The sequence below is a fragment of the Sparus aurata genome, chromosome 4, assembly GCF_900880675.1.
Source record: "Sparus aurata chromosome 4, fSpaAur1.1, whole genome shotgun sequence".
NCBI lineage: Eukaryota > Metazoa > Chordata > Actinopteri > Spariformes > Sparidae > Sparus > Sparus aurata.
The window spans coordinates 5,559,043-5,572,478 of NC_044190.1; the positions used below are offsets into that span (position 1 = coordinate 5,559,043).

The following is a 13,436-nucleotide window of genomic DNA, read 5'->3' on the forward strand; positions in this document are numbered from 1 at the left end:
CTGGAACTGATTAACAACGCCCTCTGCTACTTAACCGACCAGATCATTATCAGACAGGTTCAATTGACCTCATGCCATACCCAATGAAAAAAGTGCTCCTTTAATTTTTTTGAGCAGTGTAATATAATATTTGAAAGTAATAACAGAGAGCATCTCTATCTCTGCAGCGTATGTGTGATTGACAAGAGACGGAAAGGGAAGAGCGAAGACAGATTGACCACTAGTTAATCAATGTTCTCTAGAATGGATAACATAATAAATAGCATACAATCCTAAAAATGGGTTGCCAAATATACCAAGTAAACTATATGTGTGGCTAACACTGCACCTTCAATTTTCTCTGAGAAAGCAAAACCAGCAGAAGCAAGGTGTCATGTGTTGATCATCGTTTATTAGAACTAAAATTACTGGTGGATTATCACAAAGACAGAAATACAGCAGATTGATTCAGTGTCTTCTCTGAGGCACACAGGGAAAAGATCAATGCTAACAGAGAGTGGATATCATTTTCTAACATGTGTCTGTTAAATAGAATTATATAGAAAAGTAAAAAACAAAATCTTCATTTCTGAAAACAATCTGAAAGAGCAACATCAGTAGATGAGTGAATACAGCTGGAGGAGATAAAGTAGGTCCTTACACAAAGTTACGCTGGACAACTTTGGCATCAGTGGATAAATCCCTTGTATAAAAAAGAAAACATGAGGCACTTTCTTCAGAGCAAAATAAGTGGCACTGCTTGGAACCCAATCACTTCATTATCATCAGCCTTTAGACCTCAGAGGACTCACACAGGATTAAAATGCTGGCATTGCTTTGTCAAATGGCACGAAGTACTGGTTCTGCTTCTCAGCATGTGTTTTAGGAGGCAGAGTTGATTTTAAACATGGTTTACACACTGACATGTCACCATAAAGACACATTAGGCACACACAGCTCAGAAGAAAGCCCCTCTAGTGATACAGAAAATAACCATTTACAAAATATTAACCTAAGAGTTAACTAGTCCAAAAAGGCCACTATGGAACAAATATTTAAAATGCATGACTGGCTAGTTAGTGTGGAAACAAAATGCTGCTGCTGTGGAAGGGCCCCAGAGGAAGGCTTGTAAACCACGCTGCTGGGGCAGAGGCAGCTGCTGCGACCAGGATTAACATTTCCTGCAAAGTGCCAGTTTTACTCCACTGATCTTTACGCCGCTCTCGAGAGCAGCACCTGGTCCAAAAACATAAATGTACATCGAGGGAATCCTGGAAGAAAACGTTAATGTTTTAGTCCCGAGGAGTCCGTCCCACACTAATTTACACAATCAGAGTTAAAATTCCCATCAGTATCTCTCCGAGGTTTTTTCTCTCACAGCGCTGTGATGTTGTAGATGGAGCTGACACTGCAATTTGACTGCCTAATACTTTAAGATACTTTGTAGTGTTTTCCAACCCATTGTTTACCAAAATGGGATTCTGAGATGTGCATGTTGATCCCTTGCTAATGTTTCCTTCCCCTCTGTGCAAGGCAAAGAAAATAAGCTACAGGCTGTTTGAGTATGGCGTGTGCTGATAAAGTTACCTGCTTCACCCACACACTTTTCTTCTTCTGCTTCTCTTAGTAAGGCTCTGCCTTTAGACTTCGATATAGGCAGCATGTAAACACCATCCCTATGATCTGGGGATGAGAGGGACGAGAAGGAAAACATGATTTAGCGAAAGTGCAATCTCCACGGATAGGCACTTTAATTTTTCATCTGTTTGTGTTTGAAATTGTTTTAACAGCTTGCTCACCTGTACACAAGCAATCCCAACACCCACCGCTCCAATGATCTTCAGATGGTCCAGGATGAATTTCTCTAGTTTGGTGATGCAGCCACCCTAAATGAAAAACAAAGCGTTTCCTTATGTTGCATCTGTATGTGGGAGAGTTGCTGGAGTCTCACTGCACACTAGAGATGGTCCAATCAGGTTTTTTGGGACCGATACTGATCACCGATCACCTAAAGCCTCACCGATCCGATTACCGATCAGAACCGATCGATCACGTGGAACGATATTATTAATATTTATATTATTTTACTCTTTTTTCCCCATTAATTCATCCACTCATGCAAAGGCCTATAGTCTTTCATTTATGTTAACCTTGTAATTATGTATCTATACTACTAGATTACCTTTATTTATTGCATAACAGTAACTTCAATATTCCTTCATAGCAGCAGTGGCACTGTGGAAAACAATATGCCAAAATGGCCTCTAGAAGGCAGTCAAGAAGAGCTGAAGGTTGAAAGTTCAGTCATTTATTGATATTAGCCATTTAAATGGCTGTATTGTTGCATACATAGTATAAAAAAATAAAATATAAATTGAGCCTATATAACAGGCAGATGAATTCCATCATTCTTCTTGTGATTCCCATGGCCTTCTCACCGCGAGGGTTGTAGGGCTGCGTGCTCTCCAATGTTGTTTGCAGCAGTGCCTGTGGGGTCAGCGTTGTCTTTTTCTTTTCGCTAGTTAGTTGCAGGAAATCGTTATGTTCTTTGCTGTGAAACGACTTCAAGTGCCGAATTAAATTGGTAGTATTAAAACTACTTGGTTTGTTTCCACCACGAGGCACTAAACGCTTGCATGTGTTACAGCTGGCGTGTGTGACATCTGTCTCACATATTTCAAAGAACTTCCATATAACTGACATGTTAGCAGTGCATGAAGGCAGTATGACCGTAACACAACACTTCTTCTTTGTTTTGAAGCGGCAGCGGTTTGGCGCACTACCGCCCCCTTTGGATCCGGAATGTAACAAACACAAGCACATGTATAATATATGTATAATGCGATCGGATCGGTGATTTTAACCTTTTATCGGATTTCCCGATCGATCGTTTTTTTACCATATCGGCCCAACCCGATCGGCACCATCTCTACTGCACACAAATGTTATGTATACTGTTCAGATATGACGGCTCCTCTCTCTCTGCTACACAGTCTGACCGTGCCGACATACCGAGACATGACAGAAATACTGATGCAACCACACGCACTAAGAAATCAACCCTGCTGACGCCCCCCAGCACCCTTCATCGTCTCACCTCCACCTTGTAGATGTTGGATGGGTGGTCCCTGCGGCCGCAGAGCTCAGTGGGAGTCTTACAGCAGCTGTCAGGTACCATTCTGCCGTTTGCGTCTCTGGAGCGAATCCAGACGCTTTCAGCCCAGTCGGATGAACTGTTGCTGCCGCAGCACTTAAACTGACAGGAGAAGGAAGAGACATCTTAAGAGAGGAAGTGTGATGCTAGCAAATAAGTACAGAATGATAAAGTTTAATATGAATCATATGTATCAGAGATATTCCCTTATCATTTTTTCCTCCAGATATCTATCTCTGTATCCTAGGGTTGCATATTAGCATCTTAGCAAGTACTGATGTGTGTTAGGAATACAGTGTTATTGTTATTTTAACAGCTGTATACTACTAACCCTGTATGGATGCTAATTCATGGATGTGGTTTAAGTTGTTGCCATAAAATAAAGTTGCATACAGATGCACAGGATGCGGCTGGGATGTAGCAGAGTCCTGCTTCCTAATACACAAATCAAGTGGTATCTGATCAGTGACTTGTTTACTTGCCAATATTTAATTTGGCAGTATTGGCTGCATTTCCAATATTGGTATTGTTGGGAACCACAGATGAAGTCGTTCATTGTGGATTTCAAAATGGAACTCAGTTTCCCTGAATTCTCCAGTCTTCACATCTAGGTGCAAATTCAGCTTTGAGCCACTATTGGTCAGAATGACAGCCCCCCTCTGACCAGATAGTCAAAACTCCAGCTCCCTCTCCCTCTTCTCCACCTCTCTCCCCACGGGGCTGCCTGCTCTCAAATTCTCGTCTTCTGGATTATTCTGGACTAACAGCTGCTGAAAGCTGCAAGCTACATTTGCAGCAGGCCCAAAGAACTTCTCCTCACTGCAGCAACACGAGGTCCTGCAAGTATTCCAGATCAGTTAGCACCAGCAGCTGCGACACAAAGTAAGTTAGCACCGAGCTGCTATCCTTGCAAAGGAAAGGAGTGACCAGTTTTCTCCTCTGCCGACCTTCATCAGAGCTTAACAGCAAGAACAACATTCAACATCGGAGTTCCAACCTTCTTCTGCAACCACCAGCACCTTTTCTTCAAAGACTGGTGATGGTGAACTGGGCTTAGATTGCATAGCATAGCACAGCTAAGTACAGGACTTTAAACTCTGATTGATGTATAATGCATATGTGTTCAGTTTGTTTGTTCACTGTTTTGGTGTTATTGTGATCTCAGGTCGGGTTATTGGTAGTTGAATGATGCATGCACTCTCGCACGCACGCACGCACGCACGCACACACACACGCACACACACAACTTTATTTAGTACATATTAGTTAGTTTGTAAGGGATAATGCCCGACGAGGTGTCCATAAACAGGAGTTAATGGACGACGCAGAGGCCTAAGAACCGTCCGACGCGCACCTCCGCGAAGTCCATTAACTCCTGTTTATGGACACCTCGTCGGGCATTATCCCGCTTATACCATGGTCGCTTGCCAAAGAAAATAAATTCGGACCATTAATTTACATTTTCATGCATTTTACAATCAAAACAAAGTTTTTCACAAGCCATAACTTGGTTTCCCTGGAACCGCCTGAGGGTTTGACTAATACCTGGAACAGTCATTACTCTCCCGTAAGATTCTTATGCAACGGAGACGTTGTTCACTCCTCCAGTAATAGGACGGATCATAGATACGACTTGGCAACGGGAGATATTCTAGTCCGCTCAGCGATGAGCCAGCAAGCTAACGCTATGCTAGCAAGATTCAAAGTCAATAACATTGCGCACGGTTGACAAACAGTAAATATAATTTGACAGTATGCTAGCTAACACGATTAGCTCGCTAACCAGTCATGTCATTGTCCCCAAATCAATAGCAAGATTTTCACGAACAAATGACCGGCCGTGTGTAACGTTACTGTGACCGCAGCCTGAAGCAGAGAGCTGAACAGCGTGAGACAACTCGCGTATCAGTAAATTTAGAGGGGAAGTGAACTTTCTGCAGCTTGTGTGTTACAGTCGCCACCCTGTGGTGTTTAGAGGATAAGACACTTAAGGACTGACGACTGAACTGCTGGGAATATAATATTAAGGTTTGATACGCCAGCTAGCGCATTAATTTACAGCAGTGAACAGTCAATTTGACTGGAACTACTTAGTAGGTGTCCATATATCAGGGGTTAATGGACACCCTGCAGCCAATCAGAATCGAGTATTCCCCCAGACCATGGTATAAAGACTGCTGAACCTTCATGCTGTCCATTACAGCTGTTATGGTCATTTTGGTTATAGTTATTAAGTTAATTATTAATAAGTGTTACAAACAGTTTAGTACCTTTTATGAGACTGATTTGATGAATTGGCTCTTTTCCTTTCTTCAAGGGTGATATAATGTAAATTGGGTCTTATCATTTATCATAACTAATAATTATCCCTGATAATCATTAATTATTATCGAAAGCTAAATTAAACGCAACTCCCCATTGATGTTGCATGAGCACAACATAATGGTGCCTTGTGTGCTGCGCTGTACTACCGTATCATAACAACCTTAATTTATATGAAGCATAAGTTCTTCTGAACTAGCAGTTGAAAATTACTCATGCTGCAAAACAGAGGGTAGGATTACGGCACAAAGGATTCTACCGTTGTGTAACCACAACAGGAAGAGGCATTGTTTTCCCTGGGTGCTATCCCCAGCTAATGGTGGGACAACTGTGGAAACACAACACTGCAAAAGATAATGGACCTTACTGATGAAGAAAGCAAATACGCGGATGAGGGAGAGTGATAGAAATCCAGGTAAAACAAGAGCGAACAGATGGGCATTCGCTCAATGGGAAGAGACACAATATATAATCTGTTCCTCCCGTTCATTTGTGTTTCCCCTAACCACTGGGATAAGACAAACAAAATATTTTTTTTTTCCCCAGAACAGAAAGTAACAAAACCTGCCTACTTATTTATACAACCAGGTGTTTGACTCTCATTTTCTTTTCTTTGCTAAGAGAACAGTTTGACATTTTGGGATAAAGGATTATTTGCTTTCTGACCAATTGTTACATGAGAAGATCTATGCTATTCTGATATCAGTATGGTTATGTGTCATTGAGGTTGGGATAATAATCAATATTCCAGCTCAGACCAGGATACGATGATGCTATTCTATTTACAATTAACACATTTTGTGTTTCACATGTTGTTTTATCAGATTCGCTTTGTCTGTAGTAGCATAGTCAGCTTAGCCTAAAGTCTAACTAGTGCTAGCTTATCTCAGTCCAAAGGTAACAAATAATTGGGCTATTTCTTGGGTGGGAGCAGTAAACTTCCTGCTGTCTCCATTAGCTTGCTGAAACTATTCCCAGCCCCGTTAGTCAAGCAGATAACCGCCTGTAAAAACACAATGCGCCTGAAATATATCATGATAATCAGAGAGCTTTTAAAGTGTTGGTAGGCAGACTTTGTTACCTTTAGACACGTCAGGCCAGCTGCTACCCTTTATTTTCAGTCTTTATTATGCTAAAATAACTGGCTGCTGGCTGTAGCTTCATGTTTAAAAGACAGATGTGACATTAGTGCAAGTTCTCTCAACTAACTTTCGGCATAAAACCAGTATTTTTCCCCAAAATGTGACAAACAAACAAGTCAAAACTAATTATTGGAAATGATACAAAACAAAAAGTTTAGAAGAAAGAACAAATAATAAATGCTGTCATCTGACAGCCTGTGGCGCCTCATACTTTAAAACACTGAGCATAAGAATTAGCCTGAACTGAAGTCTCAGCTGCAGCTCAGATTTACCCGCTCCTTCATGTGCTGTCAACTGGTATAAGCACAGTGTAAATCACAGCACAGAGTTCTAGTCCATCATCCCTAGCTGAGGGGACTTGAACCAGATTTGTTTTGACTCGCACTCATCACAGAAATCTCTAATCTGATGAGATGATAGGTTACCAAACATTGTCCAATCAACAGGCCACATGGGAGTCCATGTGACTTCTGCTTAGAAGCTCTGGTTATCCCCACACAGCCAGTTTTTCAGTATGTACACTGTTAAATAGGGGTGGGAATCTCTTGGCACCTCACGATTCGATTCCAATTCAGAGTTCAACGATTAGATTCTAAACCGATTCCCAATGCATCTTGATGCAACAATTTTTTTGAATACATTTCCATGCATGATTCAAAATAACAATAATAATTATTATTATAATTATAATAATAATAATAATCAAATCTGAGTTTGCTAAGCACTTCCTACATTTGTGGCCATCATTAAAGAAAATCAACAGATTAATTAACTTAATATTTATTCAATATGTAATTATTTCAATATTTTGTTAAAGAAAAGGCTTTTCTTTGTCACAAATAAATTTGACATGAACACAGAATCCTCCTGTTACAGGCAATGAGCATATCCCTGAGAGAAAAACATACTGTAGCCTATATAAAAATAAAAAAGCTTTCAATGCAATAATCAATGCAGCTTACATTTCAACACATTATGGAACTATGTATCAACTCTCATACTAAAACATGACTACTTTTGGTCATTGATAATAAAAAAATAAACAGATGTATCTTTCTTCTCTATGTGTCATTAAAGAAAAAGCTGCTCTCAGTCAAAGACAAGAATAAGACTTCTCCTATCCCAAATTCCTCCTGCTATGGGAAATAAGCAGCATATCCCAATGCTATGCTACTTTATGCCGCTTGCATTTCAACACATTGTGCAACAACTTTTTGCACAATGTGTTGAAATGCAAGCGGTGCACAACACACAGACACACCTGGGCAGTCAAAGTTGCGGTAGAGTTTCTAATTCGCTTCACAATTACAAGTCCCGCCAACATTACGTTGTCAATTAACATTTAGAAAATCGATTTTTGACTTTTGTAAATCAATTCAGAATCGTCCGCGTCGCAATGCATCTAAGAATCGATTATTTCTTCCCCCCCTACTGTTAAAAGTTAAGTTCAGGTAGTTGTATCCTTCCATCTAGCCATCCTCTAATGCAGACACTTACCTCCTGCTGCAGCTTGTCTACAGCCCTGGTGATTTGCTCCTGGGTGTTCTGTTGATACTTCTGGGTCATGGTCTCCCGCAGGTTCTGCTTCAGCTCCTCATTCAACTGTTCAGACACACAAGCATGCATATAAGCACTAGCAGACACACACAAAAATCTCAGCCTAGCACAGAGCATGGCCATGTGATAAATGAGTTATTGTAATTGTTGACTCTGTAACTGATAGGATTTACAGCACAGAGACTTTAAACGCTCTCCTGATGATACATGTCACGGACAGCAGCCCCGACAACAGAGGAGCAGACAAAACTGGAGCCAAGCACAGGAAGTCGCTGTTGTTTTTTTTTTTGTTCTCGAGACCAGTGACAGAAACGCTCACTGGAGGAGCGCAAAGTCTGGGGGGCTCAGTTTCTATGGCAACGAGCCAGCTGGGAAACCACTGTAAATCAAAGCGTGAAGGAGATATCAAGGGAATGAATGATGAAGAGAGGAAGGGAGGGAGGGAGGGCAGAGAGAGATCAGAGACAGGAAGTGAAGACAAAGAGGAAGAGGAAAGGAGGAAATAGGTGGGATGTGAAGTGAGAATGGAGTTTTTTTTATTTTACCTGTTACACAGTTTGGGAAACACTGTGTCAGTGAGGTGAAAACAACAATTCAAGATTTAAAAGAAATAAGAAATAAGAGCAACCATGAGTTCAAGCATCTGATTCACATGATATGGCTACTGCCTCTATAGGACCTACATAAGCTTTCAAGACCTTCAAGTAGAAGACTGGCCTTTTCTATATAGTTAGACAGTGATCACACACACACTAAATCAACATTCAATCCCATTCTCTGAAAAAACAAACAAACATTGGCATCCAGTCACAAAGCAAATCCACATCTCTGCTTCACGTGCAGCTAAAGTTTGACTAGTGAAACTGCAACCAAACCAAAACAAACTGCAAAGACATGTGCGTGTTTGAAACCACACTGAATTTCACTCGCATCCTGCTCCAACCACATTTATCATCTGTCACGTATGTCTGACCGCAGCCTTGTTCTTACTGCTTGGCACTGGATCAGATTCCCTGTGATATCAGAAAATAAAATTACCCTATAGCTGCTTTGACAGTGATCTCAGGCCATTATACAACTTCAGAAAGGGGAATAAATTCTATAAATTTGGTATTTAATGAATTTATTTATACGTTATATCATCAAGTTATATACATTTTATAGACACATGCTGAGAGTTAGTTTTTTCGATTTAACATCCACTGGAGGCTACTGTGACTAAATTATGTTCCATATATTCGGATATACTTTATATCTGACTTGACACATGGAACAAAAAAACTCTCACATGAAAAACAACAGCTACAAAATTGTTGATGCACTCGTTGCCTGGAGGTGGTGGGAAAAAGTGCAGTAATAGTAAATCCTTTCTTTGCCTGAGGGAGGCAACGCTGACATGTTTCCATCTGCATGTCCAACCTGTCGCTGCTCTGGGTGGAGAGCAGCAAACTGGGTGGAGTCACTGAACAGCTGCTCCTCTTGCCAAAAGTGAATTAAATGTGTTTGTGAGTGAGCTACAAGCAGGTTTCATGAGGTGTAAATGCAGATTTCTCACAACTAATTACCTACGAGAAAAATGAGGAGAAATAACAATTTGAGCAACTCATACAAGAATGTTTTGAAACAAGTGAAGGAGACAGAGCTTTAGGAAGCAGGAGAGAGATGGAGCTCAGTGACTGCTCATGTTCAGACGAGTTGTGTATTATGAATGAGGCAGTTATAATAAAAATCAGAGCACCTCGAGACTAAGAGCAGTCCTGTTGCAGAGCTACAAGCCACCAGGCTTTAACACCAGTGAGGCTGGGAGTGATGCTGGTGGACAGCCATGTAAACAGAGTCAGTGTAACTCTCCACTGTTGGAGCTTATGTATGCTGAGGGAGGCTTTTCTTTTCTTTTTTTAACTATAGTACATGAGATAAGAAAATAATCGCTTGCAAGCAGAACTGTGCTCATGTAGTACACATTACAACGAGCTAAGCAGTGTTTTACTCTCTAAGGGCATTTAGCATTTCTTTGTATAATATCAAGTGTATTCTAGTTTACAATCATAACCAAGGATTCAGACACAGGGCTTTAGCCTTGTTGTTGCTGTGTACTACTAAAGGCATCTTTCATTCCATTTAGACTAAATGTACCACAAGTAATATGGCCACATATTCGTATTTTTAATGGGCTGTATTAGATTTCCTCACAGCCAACTCATTTATCATTGTGGTTTTGTCGTAGTTAGAATGGCAGTGCAGCACACGGACATGGAACATGTGCCAAGCATACTCAATTGATCTTTTTAGTAGAGTAGCTACACACATAGGTATTAACATCAGATCATGATTTCATGTATAGAGATGTAGACTGTCTCAGAAGATTGCTTTCTTTTGACGATTTCCCAAAAATATGTAAACTTAAAGACAAAAAGAGGAACAGCACACAACACAATTTACTTAGGAGTGTATAATTATCAAAAATCCCATTAAAATGTCTGAAAACAAGTAAAGCGTGTATCTTTCACTGTGATGGGAATCATATTTCCAACCATGTTCAAACCCAGAGAAATCCATCACTACCTCCACGAGAGAGACTAAACATGAATAAAACTTTAAAACATTACCTTATCTGTGAACATTTGAACAGTGGTGGTAGTTTAATGGTATATTCACCACAAGCAAAGCGATTATTTGTGTTGAGTATTTGAGCAACTCACACGTTGTTAATTTGGCCTAAACAGCCAGTTTACTTCACTGTATGTTAGCTGCAAACTGACGTTAGCCAGCAACAGCAGGAGCAGAGTCAGCACTCACCATGCACTCTGGTTCTGTCTCATCTTTTCCCCTTTCCTGTCAGTAGTATGACAGACATGAGTTAAATTACATTTCCCCTCCAGCTCCAGTCAGCAGTCAACATTACAGAACATAACCACCTAACAATGTGGGTCACCTCTGCAGATCGCTGCGGCAGTCAGGAGTGAATATAAATCCACTTTTTAATCCCAGAAGTTCAAAAGTAATCTCTGAACTCTGCTCACATCGGAAACTGTCTCTGTTTCAGAGCAGAATCCGAACTGACTTGATCCACACAACATTTGGCAACTCTTTTTGTCTTGATATAGAGCCCTCTAGCAGCAGAAGTTACATATTGTATCCTTCTATATCTGTCAGCTGCTCCAGTATCAATCCATGCACACAACCAAACATAAAAAATCCCAGGGTGCATTGTAAAATATCTTTGAAAAATAATCTTATTGTCCCCAGCAGGAGGATTACCTGCTGGTAGTAGATATAAGCCAGGACGCCAGCCAGGATCTCCAACAGGAAGATACACAGCAGCAGGACAAAGTACTGGGGAGGAGGAAGAGAAAATATGGTCAGTGGATGGTGATGAGATAAAGCGACAGGTGCCTTAAAAAATCTGATGTGGGAGCATTTTTACACAAACATGAAGAGGGGCCAGAGAGGTTTCCACTGCAGATTCGTACAACCATTCAATACAAAGTTGAATATGTAGTTCATTCAAAGTACACTGAAGTCACAGTCAAAATGTTTTTACTTAAATAGGCTTTTTTTCTGCTTTTTCTTGGTGTATATTATTCTTCCATGATGCAAAGCTCATAAATGAAGGCCTTACTCACAGTTGAAACAAATGGTGGTAAAATGGCTCCAAGAACATCGCAAACATTTTGTTCGTCTTTGTTTCATAGCAGTCACTGTACTGCATTATTTCTATTCAAGATGGCCACCATTTTTAAAGATGGCCAACGTTCCTGTTGAATATTAATTATTTCAATTGTTCAAATGGTGATGCAAGCATAAAATTAGCCAGAAATACTCTTAAAGGAACACTGTTTTGGAAAAAGGTATGTGCCACTCAAAAATTCAGGATGGAGACCATTTTCAAGATGGCCACCATTTCTGTAAAATAGTCATGATGTCGGCTTTGTCTGCCTCCTCTCCTTTGACCTGTCCAGCTTAGTTAAAGGAGAACTTCGGTTGATTTAAACATGCAGCTTCATTGCTCAAGCTACCGTTGACTTGCGAGTACCGAAGACGCGAACAAATTTGGTCCAGCCATTACAGAGCTCCGTGAACGGAGATGTAGCATTGAACGCTAACAGCATGGGGTCAGAACTTCACGCTGTGTTTTAAGCATCTTAACATGCTCCACATCTCACACCAGAAGTTATGCAACATCAGCAGACACCTTAGCACACAACACTGTAGCGTGTATGACTCAAAATGAATAAAAAAGTAGTTAAAATAGTGTGTTTGTGCAAGGAGCTACTTACCTGTTTGTTGACATCCGCGTCTTCCGGCAGCTAGACCAAACTAGCGTATCCATCGAGTGTGCACTCAACAGGCTTAACAGGCTATTGTAAGGCTCATGGCTCATGACAGGTTGTAACATGGACATGTACATTATGAACATACACACGAAAATGCTGGAATACGTTTCCGTCTCCGCCAGTGAGGGAGTAAGTGCACGCTCGACGGATTGACTAGTTTGGTCTAGCTACCGGAACACACGGATGTCAACAAACAGGTAAGTAGCTGCTTGCACAAACACACTATTTTAACTACTTTTTTATTCAGTTTGAGTCATACACGCTACAGTGCTGTGTGCTAAGGTGTCTGCTGATGTTGCATAACTTTTGGTGTGAGATGTGGAGCATGTTAAGATGCTTAAAACACAGCGTGAAGTTCTGACCCCATGCGTTAGCGTTCAATGCTACATCTCCGTTCACGGAGCTCTGTAATGGCTGGACCGAATTTGTTTGCGTCTTCGGTACTCGCAAGTCAAGGGTAGCTTGAGCAATGAAGCTGCATGTTTAAATCGACCGAAGTTCTCCTTTAAACTTGCCAGGGATATAAAATCCCTGCCGGCATAGCTCTCAGGTTCATTGGAGGACACAAGCCTTTCCACCACGGCAAGGTGCAGTCCACAGAGAGGAAGGGCCACTGTTAGAAAAAGGAAGTGGCCAGTAAAAAATTCAGGATGGAAACCATTTTTCAAGATGGCTGCCATTCCTGTCCTATGTTCATTGCCACTGTTTCCAAATAGTGATACAGAAAATATGCCACAAATACTCTGTTAAGTCCACTTTTTGGAAAAATTGGATGGCCAATAAAAAATTCAAGATGGAGACCTTTTCCAAGATGGCCGTCATTTTGGTAGTATGTACACTGATGCACACATGCATGTTAGCAAAAATACTCTAACGGCCACACTTTTAGAAAAAGGCAATCGCAAAAATTCAAGATTCATTTTTCAAGGTGGGTGTTGCTTTAAT

The 13,436-nt window shown here is 40.8% G+C and overlaps 1 protein-coding gene across 1 annotated transcript in view; it reads right to left on the minus strand.

Moving 5' to 3' along the window:
• Positions 1-371: 371 nt before the first annotated feature.
• Positions 372-13,436, minus strand: part of cd151l (CD151 antigen, like) — a 54,701-nt gene continuing 41,636 nt past the window's right edge. The window contains exons 4-9 of the mRNA XM_030414812.1: positions 11,416-11,490; positions 8,095-8,199; positions 3,077-3,235; positions 1,779-1,865; positions 1,567-1,662; positions 372-1,250 (exon numbers count right to left, since the gene is read on the minus strand). Of these exons, the coding sequence (XP_030270672.1) occupies positions 1,603-1,662; positions 1,779-1,865; positions 3,077-3,235; positions 8,095-8,199; positions 11,416-11,490 (486 nt within the window). The 3' untranslated portion in view covers positions 372-1,250; positions 1,567-1,602. The remainder of the gene's footprint in view (positions 1,251-1,566; positions 1,663-1,778; positions 1,866-3,076; positions 3,236-8,094; positions 8,200-11,415; positions 11,491-13,436) is intronic.